This window comes from Callithrix jacchus, chromosome 12 (assembly GCF_049354715.1).
Source record: "Callithrix jacchus isolate 240 chromosome 12, calJac240_pri, whole genome shotgun sequence".
NCBI lineage: Eukaryota > Metazoa > Chordata > Mammalia > Primates > Cebidae > Callithrix > Callithrix jacchus.
The window spans coordinates 105605150-105631985 of NC_133513.1; the positions used below are offsets into that span (position 1 = coordinate 105605150).

At 37.7% G+C, this 26836-nt stretch overlaps 1 protein-coding gene across 11 annotated transcripts in view; it reads left to right on the forward strand.

Moving 5' to 3' along the window:
• The window catches only part of VTI1A (vesicle transport through interaction with t-SNAREs 1A), a 419756-nt gene that overhangs the window by 218912 nt on the left and 174008 nt on the right, over positions 1-26836 (forward strand). For 9 of the 11 annotated variants that reach the window (XM_035269082.3, XM_003734520.6, XM_002756600.5 and 6 more), the window contains 2 exons: positions 6731-6801; positions 7419-7480. In XM_035269082.3, coding sequence (XP_035124973.1) covers positions 6731-6801; positions 7419-7480 — 133 coding nt within the window. Of the gene's footprint in view, positions 1-6730; positions 6802-7418; positions 7492-26836 lie in introns of all 11 variants that reach the window. The other 2 variants (XM_009010288.4, XM_009010290.4) reach the window with 1 other exon arrangement.

Sequence of the window (26836 nt, forward strand, 5' to 3'; positions counted from 1 at the left end):
TTTTTTTGAGATGAAGTGTTACTCTGTCGCCCAAGCTGGAGTGCAGAGACGTAGTCTCAGCTCACTGCAACCACCTCCTCCTGGGTTCAAGTAGTTCTCCTGCCTCAGTCTCCCGAGTAGAGTAACTGGGACTACAGGCGCCCACCACCATGCCCAACTAATTTTTGTATGTTTAGTAGAGATGGGATTTTACCATGTTGGCCAGGCTGGTCTTGAACTCCTGACCTCAGGTGATCTGCCTGCCTTGGCCTCCCAAAGTGCTGGGACTACAGGATGAGCAACCGCACCCAGCCAAGATTTTAAATTTATCTTTAGTTTTCAGAAATTTGACTGTGAGATGACTAGGTATGTTTTTTATTGTATTTCTCTTGCTCAGAGGTTGTTAAACTTCTTTGGTATGTGGATTCGCTTTTTTTAAAAATACAAATTGGAAAAGTTTGACAGTGATTCAGATATTTATTCCATACTATTTTTTGTCTCTAATCTCTTTTTCTGGGAATCTAATAATATGTATGTAAGACCACTTGTTATAATCTCACAAGTTATCGATGCTGTGTTCATTTTTCTAACTTTTTTTCCTCCTCCAGTTTGGATAGTTTTATTAATTATATTTATGTTCAGTGATCTTTTATTCTAGAGTAAAGAATATTCTATCTGGTATACGTATGAATTAATTTTCATTTTTTTTTCACTCTAGAATTTTATTTGGTTTCTTTTTAGAGTTTTCGTTTATTTCTTGATAAACTCATACTTTCAGCAATTATGTTTATCTTTTCTTATAAATTCTTTAACACAATTATAATAGTTCTAAAATCTTTCTCTGCTAACAGTAGTGACTAGAATCTATTGGTCTACTCATATAGACTGTATTTTTCTCTTGATGATTATTCTTTCATGCCTTTTGGCATGTCATAATTTTATAGTATTCCACACATTGTATAAAAAGAACAAGAAAACATGAAACTTAACATCCTGGGATTGTCTTCCTCTGAAAACATTTTACTCTATCTTGTATTTAGATAATAGAAGGATCAGATTCTCCCAAAAGTTGAGTTGGTGCTGAGCTGAAGCTGTAATAAGATTGGATTCATCTGCGATTAGCGTACTCCCGACCTGTGTTTATGCCACTTCTTAAAAACAAAGGAAACATATTGTCAGTGTTTGAGCTGGGAGTTGGTTGATCTGCAGTTTCAGATATTTTTTAGTTCACCTTTAGAGTCAACTCTGACAGCATCTTAAAATATAAGCACACAAGAACGTGTGGGAATATGTGATTTCTCTTTACCAACCGGCTCCTTCTTTATTGCCTCTTATTTGGCAAATTTGAAGATTTAGGGAGAAATATCAGACCAAGCAATTTGCTTTTGTGTTTAGAGTTCATTTAGATTCCATTCTGTTTTGTAAGCCTACATCATCATTTAATACCTGTTGATTTCTCTCATCCCTATAAATTCTATTTATTTCAGGCTCATTCTCAGAACAGGCACTTGCCCTATGTCAAAGTTGGTATCAAAGTTGCCACAACTGTTTGCTCACACATGAAGTACTTGTTTCTCTCTAGAATTTATCAGAGCTTTTTCCCATCTACTTACTTCTCCAGGAAAGTTTGGTAACTATTTTGGCTGGGTTTTTCTTGTTTCAGTGGGAATGGTCATTTGCATCTTTCTATGGCATCTTTCTACATCCTAACTGGAGTCAGAAGTTCCTCACACATCTTAGGTTGTCAAATAATGAAAGATGTTGAAGAACTCTTTTCCATTGTCCTGTTTTTCCAGGTATCAGAAATTCAAAAGACTCTTCATGCCTGAGTAACATCAGTATAGAGGATAACGTAGCTGCTATTCAGGGCATGATAGCAGATGCAGTGCCCAGGAAGGTATGCTAAATGCCAAAGAGGGACTGACCCAACCAATCCATGATCAGATCCCTCCTGAGAAAGCTGTATGTGAATCCATCCCTCTGCTTCCTGAAGCAGGAAGTTTTCTATCTTTATTAGACTCACTGGCCAGAAGTTCCCAAGTGCTGTTCAAAATTCAGTGCTCCAAATTGTTAGGGAATATCGCTTCAAGTTTCTTCATCTGTCTGATTGGTGTTCTGCAATACACATATGAAAACACAGGCTTCAGCATAGCTCTTTTGCAGAACACCTGCACTTCATAAAAGTCCCTGTATGCAAACAGTAGTGGTATAACCATGAATGCCTTCCACCTGCTACTAACATTGCTGGTGAAGTTTTCAAGTGCCAGAAGATAACCTTATTTTCTCTTAGTTCTTTAAGGAAGGCCCAACTTGCTGTTTTCACTTGTTAAGATAATTTGTTGGAAACAACATTCTAAACAAAGTTTATAAAAAGAAAATTAAGTAAATATAGGTGTGCTGAGGTTAATCACTATCTTCTGGAGAGTGTCCTTCGTGTAGCATAATGCTTTTTTTAATATTTAATTTTAAATATTTTTAAATATTTAGAGTGTATCAAATGGGATATTTCCTGGTGAATTAGATTTGAGGCTCCTTCCCTTTCAGCCAGTTTATAACATGCTGTGAGCTTCAGTGAGTCCTGATTTCTTATAGAGAATATTTTAATCTGCTCACCTCCAAAATACAGGTCTAATAAGTTTTTTTTAAAAGGGTTTATTCATGTTAGTCTTACGATAGACGTATACTGTTGTTCCGATGGCATTATTATTTTATGAGTGGAGAGATGTGATGCTTTCCGTGATATAAGCTCTTCAAATGAAGTCTTATTTTCATGTCAGGCCAGTCCTTCAGGAACTATGTTGCTAGATTTGAAGTTGTCTTCTTCTTTCTCTGTTTCATTATAGGGCAGGAAAGTATTCAATGCCTATTGTGTATATCTTCCAAAAGATTGGAGAGTAAAGGAAATGTTAGCCAAAAACCCTTTTACACATGTGTTTTCTTATGAAAAGGGGGCTATGGATCAAGGATATGATTGATTCTAGGTAACTATAAAAACAAAACTTCATTGAACATGTTTGAGAGCTCTGCTCCCAGGATGGTTCCCAAGACCCCTGTGGAAAGGAGAGAAGTATAGGAAGGAACTCTTCCTTCCAGGATTTCATTTATCATGCTCATACTGGCATGTAGAATTCCAGCATACAGCATCAGTTTTTATTTCTTGTTATAGTTCTCGTTGTTTCTTAATCTCAAGAAGACCCTCCCAGTCAACAAGTACAATATTTATAAAATTTATGATTTCTCAAGTTACTTCAAGATTAGCAGTGTGGCTGTTCTATTCTTAAGGCACTATGGAAGTTAAAGAACTGAAAATGTAAATATTACATCTGCCATTGCCTTAGGCCTCTGAGCTAGTGTTCTTTCTTTTTTGGTGTTTTTGGTGAATGCTTACATCTTAGGTTAAATTATTTGAGAAAAATAAACCTAACAATGTTTCTAATTATTTAATAAAATAATCACAAAACCAAACATAGTCTGTAATAAAAATAATCCCCTCTAATTTGTTGTCTTGTTTTGGTTTGACTAGAAACATGGGCCCCACGGTGGAAAAATAAAAACCCAAATAACTTTCTTTACATGAATTATTTGTCATTCCATAATAGTAATCATTTGTCATTCCATAATAGTAATCAATAGTATCACAATGATTTGGCCAGAAATTTTCTTTAGTAGAGCCTTAAAATGGGAGACAGCAAGAAAGAAATGAAAAAGAATTGTGTTTCCGACACTGCATGGCCTTTGGGTGTTAAGAGCGGGAGGCAGACACTGTTCCCAATGTCTTCTCTTGCTAGATGGAGTTAGTACTTGAGATGCTGAGCTATGTCTGGGGAGGCAAAGAGATTGTGGGAGTGGTTTATAACTCCTGAAAAGACCCGTATCTTCACTTCTTGTTCATTGATTCTTTCAGCAGCAGACTATAGGTCCACTCAGAGTAGAGTTTTCCCCTCAGTGAACCTGATAGGATGATGACTCTATTACCTGCTTTCTGAGGTTGACTTCTCCAGAGCAAGAATAGGTCACAAACCTTACTCATACTTTATTTAATTCTTTTACTTCTTCATTCTTTCCACAGATACCTACTGGGGTTACTATACTGGCCACAGACACAATAGTAATAGCCTATTTCCTCTTTGTTTTATTTTATTTTATTTATTTGAGATAGAGTTTCACTCTCGTTGCCCAGACTGGAGTGCAATGGAGTGATCTCCGCTCACTGCAACCTCCCCCTCCAGGGTTCAAGTGATTCTCCTGCCTCAGCCTCCCGAGAAGGTGAGATTACAGGAGTGTGCCCCCACACCCAGCTAATTTTATATTTTTAGTAGAGATGGGATTTCTCCACGTTGGTCAGTCTGGTCTTGAACTCTCGACCTCGGGTGATCCACCCACCTCAGCCTCCCAAAGTGCCAGAATTTACAGGCGTGAGCCACTGCGCCTGACCTCCTCTTCGTTTTAGATTACATGTGATAATACCGTCAATCTGAACAGGAGAAAATATGATATAAATGGTATTTTGCTGAAATAATTACAGTGTTCATGGTGCTCATATATATTAAAGGTTTTAAGTGAAAAATGAATTATAATTGCTATATTATGTTGATAAAAGAAATCCAATGTAAAAGTAATAACGGCGTGACAAAGTTGAATATTGTCATGCAAGAAAAGAACAAAGTTGAACTTTAGTTGTTTCCCTCTTCTCCATTATTGATAGCATCTTCCACTTCTGTGCTACTTCCCCTGGGAGCCACGTATCTTACCCAATTTTACCTTAAGGATAAATTGTATGGGGTTAATAATAAAGAGCTGAAATAAGTCTAAGAGGAGCCACTATACTAGGAAAGAATGTTAAAAATGTGTATGCTGTCAAAAATATATTTATGATAGTGTATGTAACTGTTTTTCTATGAGTTGGATTTTCTGTCATTAAGGGACTATACAGTACTTTTTCTGATGTGCCTTGAAATGCAAACTCTTCTGTTAACACTTGTCTGTAACTCTTCTGTAACATTTCTTTAACGGCTTAACCCTCGCTACTGGCATGGAAGTTCCATGAGTGCAAACAGTTGTCGTTTCCTGGCCATATCCCTGGCACCTGTACCTGGCACACAGTGGAAACTCTGACTATTTGCTGAATGCTCTGAATCTTACATTCTACATCATGACATGCCTTTTTATGGGACCCTATGGCTTCCACAACATTTTTACTGAGGTTAATCTCATTGGACCAACTTGGTGAGAAAGGCAGGACAGGTATTTCATCCTGTGAATAAAGTTGCAGTTCAAGTGAGCTACAACAGGACTAAGATAGGAGAATGTAAAAGTCATAATAGTCCATTGATGTTTTTATATCAATCATTCATCATCCAGTAAATGCTTATTAGTGTTGTAGGCCAGCCTCTGTGCTAAATATTGTAACCGAATAACCTTATCAAACTCTTATAACAATTTCATGATATAGTACTATTATTATTATTATTATTATTCTCATTTATGGATAAACTGAGGCACAATGAAGTTAGCCGCACAGCTAGTAAAACCCAGCGCTGGGATGTTGGCTCAGGCAGTGTGAGTTCACAGCCACAGCTCTCAGTGTTGCCTAACTACTGCTCTACATTTTTAGGGTGTTCTAGCAGTGTGCATATATGAGCCAAATAACTAACTACCATGGTGACTTCTTACTGACTTCATTAAATTATTTGTTGTTATTATTATAATAGATGCTTGTTTGAATACTTCTATATGTTAATAAGCCAGAAATGATCGTTATAGGTCTGAGTAAAGAGACAATGCAAGATGGAAATGAGAGAGAGATGTAAAACAAGGCAGTCAGACAGGTTGCCAAGATTATAAGAGAGGCGGATCAGTTGGCATCCTTCTAGTATGGAATAAGGCACCTCCCAGGTAATGGAGAACGAGTCTGAAAACAATGTATTCAAGGCAGCTGGATATTCGTGAGGTCAGGCCCTACCTACTGTCTTGTAAAACGGTCTACAGTTGGAGAAGAGACTGCCTAGTATCAACCAAATGATATGATCATGGCATTAGAACTCAGCAGTGTGGCTCTTTAATGAATGTTCTAAATTGCCTATAATAGTACAAGGGTTTCGAAGTTCTGGGGTGAAAACACTGTCTCCACCATGAGCTCCCCTCCACTACTTGAGAAGGAATGCACCTCACCTTGAGTTGACTCAAGTGCCTACAGCAGCTGATAACACATTAAATGAGCCTTTGCCTCGAAGCGAACAGAAGCCTAAAGATAATTTCACTACCAGTAAGCCACAGTCAGTGAGCATATGAGGATTACTTATGCAGGGTGAATACACTAAAATTAAAATTGTTCTAAATGGAGTCTGACATACATAGCAAAATGAAAAGGGAAAGGGAAAGCAGAATCATTAACATTACTTACAACCTGTAAAAACCAACAGCTAAATTCCATGATGGCAAAATAGACTAACGGACCTTAGATCTCCTCCACCTTTGCTGATATTTGCTGGTGTGGCCTGGGCAAGACATCACCTCTAAATCATTATTCTCATGTTGGTTATGTTCTATAGGTCAAATATCTAATTATACCTAAGATAAATAGGTAACTTTATCCAATACTGTTTATATTTTTCAAATACATGAATTGAAATATGTGTCTGATGTATAATGCATGCTACTTTAACATTTTCATGTCATTTTGGTACTTCTGAAAGTTATTCTTATATGCACTGCAAGTCATTTTTCCTTAATCAAATTGTCTCTTTTATAGAGCAAATTGGTCAGGAGATGTTGGAAAACCTTAGTCATGACAGAGAAAAGATACAGCGAGCACGTGAAAGAGTAAGTACAAGTGATACAGTTTTTCATATATTCAGTAAATGAAGACATAAATGAAAGGCACTGTGACATAAACAATAGCAATTGGGTAGATGTGTGTATCTAAGGTGAAAGAGGGTATAAGATCTGCGCAAAGTAAAAGAAAGAGGCTGAGATGAAGGAAAGCTGACTCTATGTCACCATCCTAGAATGCTCCCGGGGGGTGTTTTAGTTACTTCTTATAGAGGAGATGGTCACTGAGGGAGATTTTGGAGTACATCCATCCTTTAGAGTGAAAACTGTAAAATTATTGGGGGTCTTCTTTCCGTAATTTATTTTTGTTAATGTTTTTAGGAGTTTGTGCATTCATAAGTTGGAGATGAATTACCAAATGTATATGAAACTTTTTCAGCCTATATTCGGTTATAGTACCCATCTTAAAGCTTCCAGGACTACCTCTCACGTGTCATTCTCCAAATCTAAGAATTTTCCAAGTTTGTGTAGCTGTCAGAAATGTATTTATTTTTGTATATTTGAACATTTTTATTGTTTGGATTTTCTATCATGAAATAAATTGTCGCTTGCCATGCACTTTAGGAATAATCCAATGTTTTGTTTTAACATTGCTGTTCTCCTCGTAGCTTCGGGAAACAGATGCTAATTTGGGAAAAAGCTCCAGGATTCTGACGGGGATGTTGCGAAGGTAAGAGCAAGGTAGGGACCTATCTTTCTCTCTGTCTCTTTTTAAAAATACTATGTTTTCATTCCATTGCAACAGGGCATATTACAGGCTTTTGAGCTTCTGCTCTTAGTACCCTGTGTCAGGACCCTTTTAAAATAACAGAGCACGGATACTAACTCTTGTTTGGACAGGGACACATATTAACATAGATTAGAGAGAAGGCTTGAGCTAGGGGGGTAACCTCAAGCTATGGAAAAAATTAGGGTTAGACATGAAGTATTTTTTTATAGCCTGAGGAAGGCCCCATGGCAGGAGCAGGCTGGTTTTATTTTCTATTTCGTTGGCCTTGTTCTCATGGAGGGAATACAGACCTGCCGTTTTCAGGAGCACACTTGCTATTAGCTTTGCTCTCTGTTGCCTTGTTTTCATTTCTTTAAGTGACGCTGTTTGGGGAAACACTTCTGTTTTATGTATGCACTTAAAGATGATTTATAAAGCGTCAGGATTATCTGAATAATATGAATTCATTGAGTTAGCGAACAAACATTCATGTTTTATATGTGTAACTCAACTTTGATTGACAGAAAATAAGCTAAATAGGATGAGAAAATAAATGAATGAATGTAGGTAATGTTCTTATAAGTACATTCAGCCTGAAATTATTTCACATTCAGAATCTACTAAATAAAAATATCATCTAGCATGACTGTCAGTTTGGAACTGTGGATAGAAAAGTGAACCAACCAGAAACACTGAGAATAGCCTCTAGAATGGCTTAATTAGAATTTTAAAGAAGGAAATCTTTATAGTTGATACTGTAGAGGCAACCATCTAAAAATAACTGGTCTTCTCTGATCACGTATTCATATACAATAATTTGCTAAAAGTATATTTGCTGTGTTACAGATTTATTGCATAAGAACCAATCAGATGTCTAGTGGTTTGATCTTCAAGGCTGATAAGATTTTTCTAAGCAGCCTGACCAGTAGCAAGCCTAAAGTTCTTGGGACATTTTTAGCCAAGGCTGGCATAATGTGACATTCCCCCTCCTTTTCTTGAACCGCAATCATAATCCACCAAATTCTCTGATTAAGAGTAATATGTAAATGGCCTAAGAAAAACTCAGAATTCACAGAGAAGGAAAGTGGTGATTGAAAGAAATGCTTCAATGCCTATAGACAATAAAAAAGAAAGGAAGGGGAGGGGGAAAACCTCTGTTGCTTCCCTGGGAGGGCTCCTGCGTTGTGAGCTGTAACGAATATTCTGCATATGTCTCCATTTTGTCAAATCTTATTAAAGAGTCCTCCTGCTTTATGTCAATTGAGCTGTCTAGAAATCATTCATCATTTTTAGTGTAAAAAAATGCATGTGGTTATTTAAATAATATCATATTAATGTTAAAGTTCAGCTGTCATTTAATGGTATGGTTTAATCAGATGTAGCATTTAGGAAAAATAGTTTATGTGGGCTCTATGTGGCTTTCAGGTTGGCAGATTCAAATAAGGATTTATGGGTTTCGAAACCAATGTATTTCTGTCCATGTTTCTGCTTGATGTACCTCACCCTTTAGTGCAGGACACTGCAGACAGTTATTTCAACAAATAAAGCATCTCCTCATATTGTGTTTGAATAAATTTGCAAGTCATTTAGAGAGGGTGAAGCACAAACAACTTCTGCAACCTGTGACTGGGCTTTCTATAGGGAAATCATAGTAACGTGGTTGTTTCAGAAGCCTACGCAAGAAAATAACTCTGGTGAAATCTACATGGGGCTCTCTTTGTAGGCAAACTCAGTCAATCACTGACTCATCTTCTTTTGGGATGTGTCTAGAGTCTAAACAGAAATAAATATTCCTAGATGGACATCACCTTGCTACATCTGAACCAAGGGTACTCTTAAGTCCACCTGTTCATATGCATGACAATATTTTTCACTAGGCACAGCTGGGATCTTGGTATCTGCCAGGATATTCAAGTATTTTCAACCAATGCCATAACCTGATAGGGTCTCTGGGGACCAAATGCAGCGGTGGTTTTGTTTTAGTTTCTAATTACCATCCCATATGATATACCATGTATTTTGGACTTGCGAAGAGGCACAAACATTTTACCAACCTCTCTGCTTCATTGTTTTGGTTATCTCATAGGAAAGCTCTCTCTAGAGAAGTAGAAGCAGGGTTTATGTCCCAAAGCCTTGTATTGAATGCTCTGATTTTGCTTTCCCTGTTATATCCCTCCCATTCATATGGCTTTTGCTTCCAGCCCTGATAAGCTTTTATTTCAGAAAGAAAAGCCGCATTCTCTCACTCTTCCTCTCACCAAAACTACATAGCTGTGTTGTGTGTCAACAAGTGCTTCTAATTTAAGAAATGTTATGATATTGAATCATGTGCTCATCTTCACAAATGTAAAAAGAAATGAATGTACTCTTTGTGCAGTGGGAGCATTTACCTGCGTATAACATAAGCTTAATTATTTTCATATGATAAATTCCATGTGTCTGAAAATAGTTAAATATTCTATAGTATACCAAACCAAGGAATTGCTTTATTTAAAAGAAAGATTACAGATCATTTTTTAAATGTTTTAAACCTTGATTGTTCTGAAATTTGTAAAGTGAACAGAAATGGCTTGGCCTGGCTCCTCATTTGAGTCATTTTGCATATGGTCTGTTGTGAAGACAGGTGAAAACTGTGTTCCATTGGTACCAGGATCCGTGCATATGTCCACTTGATTATCTGTAAAACTTGCCAAAAGCAAGTTTTCCCGATTTCAATGGGGAAATTGAAATTAGTAAGCAATAAAAAATAAGTTTATAAAATCCAGCAGCCACTAAATAATCATCTACCACTCATGTTTTTTAATCTTTTATTAATTCAAATAAGGTAAACATCTATTTCCTTCCTTCTTTCCTTTCTTCTTTTCTTTCTTCTGCTTACTCATTTTCTTAGTAAATATTTAATGTATGTATGCCAGTGCTGGGGATCCTGAAATGAAACCAATTTTATCCTCACTACTTCAGTGTAATAGAGAATGTATGCATAAAAATGTACTATGGAAATTCACAAAATGAACGGATTCTCATGGCAACTATTGAAGACTCTGAAGCTCCAGTTAGTCCTTGCTGGTAATTAAAAAGGAAACCAGGAAAACAAATAACTAATAAAAGATATGAATTAAATCACCATAAAGCCAATGTGTTTGGAAAAAAGTAGGGAAATAGAAAATGGTTTATGGAATCCTAACAAATTTTGAAAAGAACTAAGGTATACACAAAAAATTGACATGTAACATGAAGTTTAGTGAAAAAGCAACTGATTCAACCAAAAAGAAATTGCTCTTCGTGTAAGCAAACCATACTACCAAAAGAAAGAAAACAAAGGAGAAAATTGACTCATTCAAAATTATAATATTAAAACTCGACATCAGAACGCAGCTATGGCTGATTTCCTGGAAAGTAACTTTTCTTCTATCCGACGTAAGACGGAGAGCTATCTAGGGACAAACTGTTCATTCCCTAACTCTGTAGACAGAGTTTAAATAAAGTGGAATTCAGATAATAATGAAAATGGTCATGAAACAAATGACCATTGATGTTGTAACTGGGTTCAAGAAATGGATTTTTTCATTGATTTTCACAAAATTTGATGATTGTACTTGGCTGTCTTCAAGTGTCACAGTATCACTGGGAGGTTTAAATGTTGCTCTTCATAGATATGTATTTATTTGTGTGTTTATGTGTGTATTTTTTCTATGCTTTTGAGCAGAAAGTCTTATTCATTCAAACTGTTGGGAATCAGTAAAAATGAAAATTAAGATTTTCAAGATTCTGAGTCAGAATAAAAAGAAATCATGATTCTATTTCCTTTTACCTCTGAAGAGGTAATGATTGATCACTAATTGTTTATTTGTTTCTAAAAGTATATGAACAATGCCTCAGGAATGTAACAAAGTTATGGTTTAAGGGCTCCACCGTCAGAAATTTACAGGACATGTTACAACTGCACCCTGGCTCCTCCACTGCATTGTATATGCTGGCAAAGGGCTTATTTTAAAAATAGCATAGGCCAGGTGTGGTGGCTCATGGCCATAATCCCAGCACTTTGGGAGGCCAAGGCAGGCAGATCACTTGATGCCAGGAGTTCAAAACCAGCTTGGCCAACATGGTGAAGCCTCATCTCTATTAAAAAATAGAAAAAAAAGAAGTAGCCAGTTGCATTAGCTAGTAATCCCAGCTACATGAGAATCGCTTCAGCCTGGGAGGCAACAATTTGTAGTGAGCCAAGACTGTAGCACTGCACTCCAGCCTGGGGGACAGAGTGAGACTCCATCTCCAAAAATAAAAAAAAGAAAAGAAAAAAGAGAAATGACATAGATGATTGTTTAACACATATTCAGTTTGATAATCTCAAATCAAATAATTTCCTTTCTCCCTCACACTACCTATATTCACCCCAACTATTTACACACACACACACACACACACACTCTCTCTCTCTCTCTCTCTCTCTCTCTCTCTCTCTCTCTCTCTCTCTCTCTCTCTCTCAGATTGTGTTCTTCAGAAAGTGAATTTTGTTTGTCCTTGCAGTAAGAGTATGGTTAGCTTCTTTATTTATGGAGCTGCTGAGAGGTCTTTTGTAACTAATCTGTAATATAAACAGAGCAGACAGCATTAAATGCAGTTGACCTAGCTGGCATCATTCATACAATGTTATTTAATACACATATTTTTGTTAGAGTTACTTTCGAGTCAGCCTGGGGAGTCATTGCCACCTATCATTGCTATCATATTTTAAACAAAGTCTTACTTTGGTAGAATGACAGGTAAAACATCTGGAAAGCTTAAATCCACTGTCAGAATGATTCCTAGGAGTAAGTATACTAGGAATGCCAATGTAAGATCTGTAAATTATAGAAATATAATTTTTAAAATAAAAAAGGTTTAATCTTACATATACCATGGCTAGATGTTTAAACTTCTTTTAAAAGCTCATTCTTTTTTCTCCTTCATTTTGCCCAGGAAACATCTGTTATATTCTAACTGTTCTTATTACAATATCTGAAAAGTCAACAGTAGAGAGTTTTCAAGACTTATGAGAAAAATGTCCTTGAAAATTTGCTGTCAACTTTTACGCACTGAAGAAAGTATCTTCTCTCATAGTTCTCTCACAGTTCTCTGCATTTATATTTTTATTTCACTGTCTCTATCACTTTTTCTTTTCTCTGTTTCTCTTATTCCGCTTTCTCAGCATATTTTACTTACTGGTGATGAACTCGGGCCCTGATCTGAAATTAGTGTAGCAAAATCTCAACGTCTAAGCTTTTCTTCAGCTTTTAATCAAGTGCTTACTCTTTCAGAATAAAATGAATGAATTTGCTATAGATTCTTTGGAGTAAACAGATTTAGGATCTGAGCTAGGATAATGCTACAAAAAGATTTAAAAAGAAAAAAACTCTTGGTTCTTTTTCTGTATATAAATTTATTTCTGTACACTTGACCCATTGCCTTTGTCCTGTGACCTCTTCAGGGCCAGCATGGGGAACGTTTTTACCATGCTAAAGAACCCCTTTGTATGTGCTTATATGTTTCTCTTTAGTAACATGCTTGTGCCTTTAAACATAGAATTTTGCTCTAGTGTCAAACATTTGAATGCAGCACCCTATCTGTCTGTGATAACTCTTACCAGCTGCACTCATTGAGCCCTAAGAGTATATGTGACCCTAAATCATGTATTACATAAATTATCTGATTTTATTCTTAACAGTTCTGTGAAGGAGGCAACAGTATCCCCATTTTACAGGTGAGACAAACTGTGCTTAGTGAAGTTAACTATCCAGATTCACATATTGTAGAAAGCAACAAAATCAGGACGTTAACTTAAGTTTGTTCTTTTGACACACTACACAAGATTCCCAAAGGCCAGTTTGTGAACCAGTTTTCTCAGACTGGTGGTAAAATGAGAAGAGTAAGAACAAACAGCTGAGCTTTTGTTACACAGACTCTTACTGTCAGACACCATTATAATTCCATTTCTTCTGTGAAATAATTGGTGGCAGTAAATCATTTCCTTAAACCAGTTCATTGTTACAGTAAATAGAAAAAGAAATACTTAGAAATATTAAACATTGGCAATCACATGTCAGTCCTCCCACTGTCCCATGCCCCTGTCTCATTTCACTGACCAGAAAATTCAAAATCCATACTATACTATGCCCATTAATAAACAAAAAAGTTGCTACTTATGCACTCTCTGATAGGTAGATAGCTGCCACAGTCCTAGATAACTTGTTAGACATTATCTTCTTTCACTTCCACAATAACTCTATAATCACATACTTTTACTCCCATTTTAAGAAATAAGGGAACCGTGAGTAAATGTCGTCAGGGTCTACATAAGTTGTCTGCCTCCAGGGCCTGGTTTTTCTACTGCACAAACTATTTATCCTTTTGTGGAGACTCAGTTTCCTCACGGTTGGTCAGACTGCCCTTCTGGGTGTGCAGACAGTTGTTCTGAAAGCAATGAACAAGCCCTACCGTATCCCACTATTGAGGATGGACTGAAGGTGCTCAATTGCAGCTACTGTGTGCCGTAGGAGTCCCAAGTGAGTGTGTTCTTAAGGAGTCCTTTAGAATTGTTGTATTGCTAAGCACAGACTGTGTGGCATTAACCAGAACCAAGACAAAACAACACTGTTCAGTAGAAGAGTCTATAGGCTCCCTTACCTGTGGCATTTGACAAGTGTCATTGTTAGGAAATTTTATTTCTGTATCTAGCTATTTATCATCTGGAGCCTTATTCTTGCTGGAACAAACAGTCCTGGTCTTGTTTAATTCTTCATGTGAAATTTCTATGTATGTGTCCAGAGGCATATGTCCCAGTAAATAGGGGGTAGTAGGCTCTGAGGCTGCACTGGCTCTGACACTTTTTAGCTATTAACCTTTAGCAAGAATCTCACGTCTCTGTACCTCAGTTTCCTTACCTGCAAAGTTAACAATAGTCTTTACTATGGAAATTTGTGTAAAGGCATAGATACATGTAAAGTGCACACCACGATGCCTGGCACATAACAAGGCATCAGAAACATTGAAATATTCGTTATTATCATTATTGTCATTGGTTTAAAAAAATACAGCCTGAAAGCAAACACTAAAATCAAAATGTTAATTAAGAGTTCTTTTAGGTTGGTGAATTTTAAATGGATGATTTTAAATTTTCTTTTTCCATTTCTGGAGTTTCCTAGGAATTTTTTAAAAGTTAAAAATGCATAATAATAAATCCCATCTTTTCCTTATGTCCCTACTTCTATCATAGCACCACCATTCCCCCTTCCTTCTGGGACCCTCACTCAGCAACACTTCTTGACCTGCCCTAGTGCACTCCAAGTACTACCTGGAGCAAAGCAATCCTCCAGGCTCACACGTTTTTCCCTGTCATTTAGGCTGTTTGGGGAGGGGGGATCTCTTAGTTGGTCTCTGTACTGTTGCTTCCCTTCTTTTGCTCTTTCAAATATTATTGACCAATTTACTTGTAGAGTGCCAAGTGAGTGCTGTTTGTTCTGCATTTAGGAATCTCCAGTGGTGATGCCCAACACAGCATGTCTTCCTTAGTCTAATCGCTAAGGTTTTCCAGTGAACTTTCTAGCCTTGTTTGCTGCTGCTCCCTTTGGGTAGAAAGTATGGTAACTACTTGGAATCTCCAAGCTAGCTTAACTCTTCACTCATTCTAGACATTTGCTTTATCTGTGACTTCTATCTGGAATGTTCTCTTTTTGCCCCCTATGTAAGTCAAAATCTTCCACATGCATATGGTAAAAATCCAGATCAAACTGGCCATAAGCAAAAAAATGGGAAATATATCACCTCATGTAACTAAATTGTTCAAGGGTAAAGTGACTTGAAACACAGTGAGATGTAAAGGTTCCAACAATGTCATCAGGACTGGGTCTTGCTCTTTCCATCTCTCGTCTCAGATCGCTTGTGGATGAGTTCCGGCCTTCGTCAAGGATTCCCCTGGTGGAGACAAAGCTCTTGCTAGCATTGCAGTGATAGCCATTGAATGTAGCAGTTTTTTTCATTTGAATGCTTTCAGTGAAAGTAATAGAATGGATTATTGATTCTGATTGGTTCTGGTTAGGTAGAAACTCCATTAATCTATGATCTGATGTTCTCGACATGGGACCCTGTGCAGGGGATGGGCAAACAGACTGAGAATGGCTGAGGCATAGTCCCCTAAGAAGAACCTGAGAGCTTTTTTCAGAAAGGGTAATGGATACTGGGTGGACAAAAACAACAGATGTTACCTTTGGAATATTCCAAGTGAGCTTTGGTCTATGCTCCGGATCTCAGGTGAATTACCTCACTCTCCCTCGAGCCTTCTTCAGTCTCCCAGCCAGAAATGATACATCTTTGTTCTGATCTTTCACAGCAGCTTTTACTTCTCACAAGACAGGAACCTCATCCACTTGGCAATGGCATGTATTGTCATCATTAGCAACTGTGTTTTCATTTTCTTCTAGATTTTTGTTACCCTCCACCTCATCCTCAAAAGGATGCTTTACAGCTCCCACAGAGTACTGTGCAACCAGCAGAAATAAAGAAGAAACACAGGTGAAAGAGAAAAGAAGCCAGGGAACCATGGTGATGACTCCTGTGCAGATTCCTAGGCAGGTTTACAATTTCCTACCTGAAGGCAGAGCAGGATGCATAGTCAGCTGGAGGATCCACAGCGGTTGATAAAAGTGAAAGTAGCCTTAGTCAAGGCCCAGCATAGCCTTCTTGCCACATAGATGAGCTCTTGATAACCAGTTGATAACGTGGGTACTGGGGAGTGGTGATGTTACATGCAGCACATTTCTGCCCCCAAAAGAATGGGGAGTTGTTACAGGACTAGTTGTCTTCAGGATCCCGAGGTCAAACCTCACTTCTCTATTGCGAGATACTGCTGGTCAGGAGCCTCCTCACATTTGGCTCACGGCCATGTTACCCTGATATAGGCCTTCTCTGGAAGGATGCCTAAAAACTGTTTCAGAGTTGTTATCTGGGTTCATGTGGGTATAATTTAGTTGAAACCCTGCGGGTTTTTATCTGTTGCACTTTGGCTACGTGTAAACATGTTCATTCCAAGATAAAATAGGTAACTTCCCAATAAAAGAATATTTTTCTCCATTATTTAATCACAGTGGAAACACACTTTATCTTTTTTCTTGATTGTGAGCCACAGTTTGACCTAATTTTTGAATTACTTTCCTTTCATGATTTTCTTTTTTCCCCCGGGATGCATGCCATTCTTTAATGCCACATAGAATAGGAAGGGTGCACTTTACCTTCTCCATCAATGCCTTCTTTGAACGCAGCCTTGAGCTGTTAACTTGAAGCAAGGAGCCGTAGCCTTCCTTATAAACAAGTAATGGAGCCCTTAGCCCCCCTTGTAAATGGCTATTGATTAACATATACCATCACCAAACAACATTTTACAATTCCAGGCCCCCACACCATTACACCACTGTCTGCTCCATTGTAAGTTAAGGGAGGGCTTTGGCCATCTGTTTCATTAAATGCCAGAAGCAGCAAACAATATCTGAACTTTATAAATCGAGAGTTGGGGCTTCTCCCTCCACAAATCTCCCCCTTCTTCGACTGCCACCACCACTACCACCACCATATTGTTTTGTTTGAACGCTCACATTGTAAATTAGCGTATTCACACATCAATTTTAAAAGGCTGGCTGTGTTATAAGATGGGACAAAGCAAGCTCAGTAACAGCTCATGCACAGTGCAGGTGGTCAAGCTAGCTGCTACCCAGATCAAAAGTCAAACAACTGTGAATCTGCTTTTGAAAGTGCAGTTAGGGAGACAAGGCAAGGCTTATCTGCACAAACAAGGACGAGTTATAGATATACATCACAAACGCAGGAGGACAAAAGAGGGTTTCTTCATCTTGCAGGGCAAGAAAACCTTGTAATGCTGACAATTCTGAGGGCATCTCTGGAATATGTGGCTTGTTTTCGTTTTTCTTTTTTTCTATAATATAAAATTAGTTTTTTTATTATGCGGCAATTGGTAATTATTATTTATGCTTTGGTGCTGTTCCTAAAGTAGCTAAGAATTTTTTTTAAGCCACCTTTAGGGCAGGAAATGGCTCCTTTTCATGGTTGCATTTTATTTTTCAGCAGCATTTAAGGACAGGCTCCTATTTATACCACACAAGCAGTTTTGTCTGTTGTAAACAAAGTAAGTGGCTGGGGATTGTGCTTTCCCAGAAATGTTTTCCAGGGAAGCCATAATAAGAAACAACTGTGTATATCTTGAGCATTTGTCGTCTAGGTATTAAGAAAGAATTCTTTTCTTTTATGGGAAAAAAAAAACCACTGTGAAGAAATATATTCAATACTTCAAAAGTGCAGTTAAAATATTTCTAAAAAATTGTGATGTTTGACCGCCTTGCTAGTATTTACTGAGTTTGTTTTCATTTTTTATTTAAAATTATCTCTAACATTTTTGGCAAGGTAGAAGCTGACGTGATAGGAGGCATAGTGATTTTTTTTTTTAACCTCAGTGTTCTTTTTAAAAGGCTAATGACTTCTTTTGCAAAGTTATGTGAAGAACTTTGGTACCAAGGTATGAGTATCAGTGGGGAAAATGCCAGAATGGTAGATCTGACCACATTTTTAAAAAGGGGATTGAAGCAGTTTGGAATTACGGGGAAAAAAAAAGTTCCTTAGTTTCCTGTACAATTATAGTTTACCTAGGAAAAAGCTTTTCCACTGTCCACCTACCTTCCTATGGTTTAATGATTTTTGTGTTGAGGGGAAAAAAGAAACAAAACCTGTCAACCATATTTAATTCCCAAATCAGTTCAAGATGTCTGAATCAGGTCCCCGGTGCTTCCCTGAAACCACACTCCCTGTCTCAAGCGATAGGGCAGTGGTGGGCTTCCTGGAGTCTTGAATCACTGAAGTTTTCTGAAAATGTGTGTGCATATGTGTGTTTATGCATTTTTCTGGGGATTTTACATTAACTTTCCAGAAAATTTTCAAAAGAGCCTATACACAACTCCAGCAACAACAAAAAAAGTTGAGAAGATGAGATATTGTTAAAGAACTGTGTCCAATTTTCTAGCTAAATACTGTTTAATTACTTTGATACTCTGGCTTACTTAAAATGCATTGACCTACGAGAAACACTTATTTTGAATTTGTCCACAAAGTTCAACAAGACACTGAAAATGTAGGGATGCCATCCTTGAGAAATCAGATTATTTATAAAAGATGTGTCCTTAAATACAATCAGAACAACTAAATTTATATGGGGCCTTATGGTCTATAAGGCGTAGTCGCATATATTATTTTATTTATGTTATTCTTCATAAGAACTCTGAATTAGTTTTATCATTGTTATCCTGTGGCAGAGATAGTTGAGACCCGCGGAAGTTGAGTCTTGCCCAAGTTTGCGCCAGAAAGACGGAGCAAAACTTGGACCAGTGCCCTGGTTTTAGCCACAGAAATCATGTTCTTAGCAGCCTCTGGTAGGAACAGCATCAGCCTCTTCTTCAACACCAAATGTTTAATGCCTGCTGGGTTAAAGGGCATATGGAGATTCCCTTAAGAATCCAATGTTAGTCAATGGAAATACAACAAATTCCAGACTCTACTCCTAGGTAGCTTAATATCTCATTGGGAGCTTTTGTTGAGACATTTTAAGAAACAACAATTCATAGTAACTTACGCTACATGGTAAGTGAAAGATCATTGCTCTAGGAGATGACAGGAAGAAGAAATTCCTGGGGCCTGGATGTGCAGATAAGACTTCACAGAGGAGATAATAGACAAGAACCAGACCTGACAGTTACTGCCCCATTCTTAACCCACATATGGCATCATGCCTCTTTCCTTCTCATGGTAGCTGCAAGGTAGTAGCTCCTAGCAGCAGAATTGGAGTCCTTGCAGGGCAACGGTGCTGATGGTGGTGGAGTGTTAGGAAGATATGTTTCGCCACAGCTGCATTGAGGATACATAGGAAATTAACAAAACAACTTGTAACTTTATCTGCTCTTAAAGTGAATATAATGTGGGAGCTTCAACCTTTCCTCAAACTGTTGAATTTTTCTTTTTTTTTTCTTTGTTTTAAGGGACAGGATCTCACAGTCACTGAGCCTAGGGTACAGTGGAGCAACAACAGCTCACCGCAACCTCAACTTTCTTGGCTCAAGTGATCCTTCCACCTCCACCTCAGGCTCCCAAGTAGCTGTGAGTGCAGGCTCACTTCACACATCCACCTACTTTTTAACTTTTTAATTTTTTGTAGAGACAGGGTCTCTTCATGTTGCCCAGGCTGGTCTCAAACTCCTGGCCTCAAGCAATCCTCCTGCCTCAGCCCCCACAAAGTGCTGAAATTGCAAGCCTGAGCCACTGTACCCAGCCAGTAGCCTTTAGCTTTGAGACGAGGAGTGAGTAAATTACAGACCACAGACCAAATCCAGCCTGCTACCTGTTTCTTTATGGCCTTCAGGCTAATAGTGGTTTACATGTTTAAATGATTGGAAAAAATCAAAAGAAGAATATTTTTGACATGTGAAAATTACACAAATTTAAATTTTTTGATTATGATGAACTTTAAAATTTTCTTAAGAAAGGCTTGAAATCACCTAATAAGATCTCATTGTAAGCAGTTATGAAAAATCTTTTCACTGGTTGTGCCCCAATTTTAGAAAAATATTGCAAATTTTCACACGCTTGACTTAAATTGCATATTTATAAAACTACACATTTATAACATTATATATTTATTATAAAGTTCATTTTAAAGACAGGTCTTTGAAATAAAACTGCACATTGACTATACATATTCTACATATGATTCATGCATAGATGCAAAGAATATTGGCAAAGTACATAAATTATTTTATTGTGGCATATTATTTATTTGATAAGTGTATCACTTAAAAATACTGAATTTTTTCATGTGTCCCAATTAAGTCTTTATCATCGAATGGGCTTATAGAAATTTAGTTATTAGAAAACTTGCCCAGCCAATAAAGAAAAGCATTCATTTTCTATTCTGTACACATGATCTGAAGCCATAGCTTTTTAGGTCTTTTAATCTGTTTGTTCAAGGCCAAGTGATTTAAATGGATAATTTTTAAAGCATCTGTATAAAGAAAAAAAAAGAACATTTTATTTATTCACTGGGGTTTTTATGTGCCTTGAAATTGCATAGATAAAGTATTTTCAAGCTCATGGATCTGGAAGAGATAAAAGGTCTCTTATTTTATAAGGCTTTATGTAAGCTTTTCAAACGTATAGTTTGAATTTTTTAAATAAATTTTTTTAAATAAAACATTATTTCACTATTATAGCTAGAGTTTGATGTGGGTACCTCTTTTTTCTTCCCTGAATTGGATGTTAAATTATGTGTTTGAGATTGTTTTTATTGTATTTTATGTTCTGAATTTTAACAATTTTCTTGTTGGAGAAATTAATTTACCTTCATTCATTTATCTTCATTTGTATTAGTTGGCAACTATTTAATAAAACCAGAATACTAAGTGTTAAATATGAGTAGAAAACTCAAAAGTCAGATTTAAGAAACAGAGAATAAAATGTACCTCTTGGTTTGCAGCACACTGGTAGGAAGATGAAAAATTATTTACCTCCCCCTCCTTAAGAACTTTTGCTAAGCCTGGTAGACTGTGAGAGAAGGGGCTTTTTTAAACTCTGGGGTGACTGGATCTAGACTAGATTCTGGGTGAACATTAGCTGCTGTTAGCTCTGCCATGTCAGGGCCAAGAAACAGCTTTCCCTGGCTGGAGCATTCCCAAGCTATCACGGCCATCAGACAGGTGGGGAATAAATATTTAGAATGGTGGGACATTTGGAGAGCTCGCTCCTGATCCTGGGGACTCAATTTGGACGGGCTTCAGTTGGAGCAAACAGGTGTTCCTGGGAGGAACTGTCCTCAGATGGCTGGGGGGGGGTGCCATTCTTTCACACACATAAAAAGTTCCTCTTCCCTCTGCCCGCAGGAAAATTAGAATTAACTACAGCTTTTTCTTTTGAAATGGAAAAAGAGAAATTAAAATATGGCACCATGTTTTGGCTCGGGCTGGATTTCCATGGAGCATGCAATCTATGATAAGTAATGAGAATTCTTGAAGCAAAGCATGCTTTTAGTTTTCAACATTGGAGATGCTGTAAAAAGTAGATGAATGCAAAGTATCTTTTTTCCAAATGATATATACCTATAAAATCAAATAGTCTTTCTTTCTGTTATTCGTTTGTTCATTCACCAAATATTTCTGGTGCATTTGAGATCCCCCAAACACTGGGCTAAGTGCTAGGGATAAGAGTGTAAGAAATAAAAGCCTGCCCTCCATTCAGGCTTGGCCTGAGTTGTAATAACAGTAATTGGTTGGAACATGAAAGTGAACCTGAGTGGTCTTTGGGAGACTGTAGGCAGAAAGTTGTTGCTGGCTTCAGAAAGATTTCTTTCTCTACAATATTACCATATCTAAGATATAAGTAACTTTTTTTATTTGGGAATATTCTTTTTAAATCATATTTTTCCTATAAAACATCAAATAATAATAAAGGAATTTTTAAAGAAAAAAAATTGTTTTGGCTGGGCTTGGTGACTCATGCCTGTAATCCCAGCACTTTAGGAAGCCCAGGCGGGTGGATCACCTGAGGAAGGGAGTTCAAGACCAGCCTGTCGAACATGGAGAAACACAATCTCTACTTAAAATACCAAATTAGCCGGGCGTGGTGGTGCATACCTGTCATCCCAGCTACTCAGGAGGCTGAGGCAGGAGAATCACTTGAACCTGGGAGGCGGAGGTTGTGGTGAGCCAAGATCACACCATTGCACTCCAGACTGGGCAACAAGAGCGAAACTCTGTGTCAAAAAAAAAAAAAAAAATTGTTTTTAATCCCTCTACCTTGAAGCAAGCTATTCCTTTGACCCAAGTATTCCTTTCCAGGCTTTCAGCCATGTTTCAAGTTCAATTTTATGTTGATCTACTCAATTAATATCATCATCTTAAAGTTTCCCCATAGTCTTTGTGATTTGTATTTTTGCCAAATTTAAAAAATTTATTTTAATAACAAATGATTTTAGAAACCTCTTATTTTATAAGGGAAAAAAACATCAAGAAACAGGGATAAAATTATTCATAATTATACTGGCTAAAGGTCACAACTATTAATTGGCTCGTTTTATTCCAGCTTTTTCTATGTATTTTATTTATGTACAACATGTAATATTTTATATCCTATTATTTGCATTAAGGATAAACTGAAAGTGTGTGGATCATGGGGTCAAGAGATCGAGACCATCCTGGTCAACAAGGGGAAACCCTGTCTCTACTAAAAATACAAAAAATTAGCTGGGCATGGTGGCGCGTGCCTGTAATCCCAGCTACTCAGGAGGCTGAGGCAGGTGAATTGCCTGAACCCAGGAGGCGGAGGTTGTGGTGAGCCGAGATCGCGCCATTGCACTCCAGCCTGGGTAACAAGAGTGATACTCCGTCTCAAAAAAAAAAAAAAAAAAAAACTCTTTGTAATGGTTATATGGTATTCCCTCACAGAAATATTTTCTTTATGTTAAACATAACATAACATAACATAACATAACATAACATTTATGTTTTTTTTCTAGCTTATAGCTATACAGTGAAGCTATATATCTTCATTCATAAACCATATTATTTGCTTAGTGTGGCATCCTTGAAGATAATAAATGCTCATCTCTTTTATGACTTCCTCATTCTTGCGTTCTTAGCTCTCTAATCTTGAAGTCAGCTGGGATATATCTTCAAATAACTTTTCAAGAAAGATATATGATTTAGATCTATTTTTATTTCTAGATAGGAACTGCCACCAGTTGCATATATGTGACATACACATATGTATGTATCTGTGCTCATTGGGCCAGCTGTAATATCTTTAGATCTTATCCTTTGTAGGAATCTATAGATGTGGAACTGTTGTCTTCTGGAATTTCGTGTTTCAGAGTAGCAGAAGAATAGACCAATTTATGGTGCTCTCTAGTGACATGTTGTAGGTTTTGTTTAGTTTTGGTTTTATAAATCTTTGGAATTAAACGGAGTATAGATGTTTCTAGATATGAGGTCTTTCACTCATTTTGCATGGATCACAGAACTATGTATTTGAAATTTCAAGTCTTCCCTCCACCCACGAGGAGAGGATTGTTTAAAGCCATGTCTTGGGTTATTGCTTCCATTTTAAATTATCTGGTGTCAGGATCATCCATGATTCCCACACTAGACCTCTGTATCGTCTATATTTGTCATGTTTTAAAAATCATTTTGTTCTCTTCTTTTTCTTCTCATTTATCTCCAACACCATTAGCTCCGCTCTTTGTAGCATTGTTTCTAGAAAGTGCTGCTGGTTGTGTGAAAAGAAATGCTGCTGTTGCATTACTGGTTTCCCTGAAATCTTTTTCTTTGTGTGACCTATTGCCTCATCTCTTATCTCCTTGAAGTCTCACTGGTTCTTACCTTACAGTTTTCTACCCTCGCTTTATAAAGCTTTATTTTCTTACTGTTCTTCTTAAAGACACCAATGTTTTAAAACATTTTTTGGTGTCTTTAGTCCATAAGTTTCAGAATTGCATTCTTTTTCAGAATCTTTAGGATGTTGGGTTTTTTCCTTTGTTCTCTAGTATCTATTTTTCCATCATCTACATGTTGTTTTGAGTTTTTTGTCTGGTTACTTTTCAAAACTACTTCTTGAATCTGCAAATGGAGAGCTGATTGATGTGCTCACCTCTGTCCCAATTCCCTCTGTGTAGACTGTCTTTATTGGAATGAAATGGGACTTCTTCCTTCTCCCATTCCTTGACTCTGTTGGGGAAAATGTCCACCTCTTATGTGCACAACTGTCATCTCCTTTCCAACCTTACCCTCCCACCATCACGAAAAATACCACACTATTTATGAAGACCACAGTGGTCAGAATTCAGTGCATGATGGCATGCCTTCCGTATAGTACCTAATACTGATTTATTGTTTTCCTGGGAACTCTGGTTTCCTTACTGCATATAGAACAGAAACAAGATGGGGAATGTGGAGGAAAAAAAAAAAAGAAGACAACAGTTCAAATACCTCCTGCGTTATAGCCCTTACTCATGAGAGTTTGCATCTTGATTTCTGGTTGTTACAAATCATACACTTTCTATCTAGTAGAAGACTATGTGGGAGGTGAACCACTGCTTTCATTTTTCAACACAGTTCATTTTTTGTAACAGAAAATCCTTCTAGGCTCTGGCAGTTTGTGATGTAAGTTTTGGTGGTGTATATTTTCATCATCTTCTATTTTCTTCATTCAAACCTAATGGACACTTTGATGCAGCATTAGGATTCATGGATGAGGCACCATTGTAAACTGGAACCTGAGTGATTTTTTAAATTGCCCTAGATAAGGAAGGGGGCCATACCAACTATTTCTGTAGCTCTACCCTTGGGCCTGTCTGCCTGGGTGGTCCTATTCTAACTGTTGGTATTTAATTATTGATGACTTACTGACACAAGGCCTGGAAGCCTTAGGGAAAATGAATTCCCACGTGCCAGTTTCTTTAGATGAATCTTCTTTGAGGTTTAGGTGTCCTTCTAAGTAACACAGTGAGGCAGGATTTAGGGGGCCATTCCAAATACTGCCTCACAAAGTCAGTCGCCCACTGCGCGAGTGCCTACTATATGCTCTGGACAGAATGAACGTTATTAAAGGGCCACGTTCTTTCACAGTTTTCATGTAACCATTGATGTGTTTCTTTTCACACGTTATTTCCTCTTGAACATCACTGGTTTCATGGTGTTTTTCTAAGGCTTCTGAAAGGTACTACAAACTACGTATGTAGACAGAACAGAACCCCACCAAAAGGTGGAATTTTTCTTTGGGGCACTGTGCCATCAAAACTGCCATCCTGAGCTGGTACCCAAAATGCCTCCCTTTAGAACTTGCTCTCTTGATCGTGCAGCTGTGCTGTCTCCTCAGAGGCTCTGTGGGCACCTCTGTAACCTGCTCCCTCAGCTGTGCTGAGTGTGACATAATCAGATTCCTTGCTGAGAATAGGTGAGTGGAGGGGTAGAGGGGAGCCAGGGCCAGATCCTAGAGGACCCTCAGAAGCCACAGATCAGAGAGCCTGGATAGGCAAAATCAAATCAGACTTCACCACATCAAGAAAACAGGCCTAGGCATGTTACAACTTTTTTTTTTTAAGCAATAATTTTGCTTTAATAGGACTTGAAAATTTTAAGCCAGTTTTGCTTTGGGGAAAAATGTATGAACCATATGTCTTGTCAAGATATTATTTTTTAACATTTTCAGAATTAAATCCATCTCTGGGCACTGCTTTCTTGGTGCACACCTGCCTTGCTGATCAAGTTCTCTGGCTTTTATTATTTCCACTTGCAAATGGCCACGCGAACAGCCAGCCTCAGAAGAAGGAGGGGCTGATTTCATCAGCATGACTAAAGCTGACCAAGCACTTGAGAGGACCTGGCAGGGTACTGAAGGACACTTCGGCCTTGCAGATCTCTGAGGAGGAAGAAATGGGCACAGCCCTGCAGACATTAACCCATGGGTGACATGGTAGAATCCTGGCCAGTGGCCAAGTCTTTTTTTTTTTTTTTTTGACTGGAGTGCAGTGGCATAATCTCAGCTCACTGCAACCTCTTGCCTCCAGGTTCAAGTGATTCTCCTGCCTCAGCCTCCCGAGTAGCTGGGATTACGGGCGTCCGCCACCATGCCTGGCTAATTACTGTATTTTTAGCAGAGACAGGGTTCACCTTGTTGGCCACACTGGTCTCAAACTCCTGACTTCAGGTCATTTGCCCACCTCGGCCTCCCAAAGTGCTGGGATTATACGTGTGAGCCCCCACGCCTGGCCAAGTCTTTTTCTTCTGATTTTTATTACACAAATAGTAACATCAAAGCAAAAGAAAACTTTTTTTAAAGAAAAGGAAAAAATAATCACTCCTAACACTATAACCCACCCCATCTACAATTTTCTCCCACCCCAATATTTTTAGTTATAACTTTTTCTTCATCTGTTGACATTTTTCTTTATATGGCTCTAATTGTAGTGTAACCAATTTTAACCTCTGCCTTTTCATTTTAAACTTAACATTACAGCTCATACTACTGTCAATTTTTTATAGTTATTGTAGTTAGTGGATTTTAAAAAAATCAAGTTATTATGACATATATGGAGGCTCAAGAAAGCCTAGCAGCGTGTGGTTGACATTCGCTTGTTTTCAGAAAGTAGAAGGGCTGCCTCTAGCGTGTCCTTAGAGCTCCTCAGCCTGGTATTTGAGAGCACTCTGAGTTTTGACAAGTGAGTACTGAGAGTTATTTGTATCT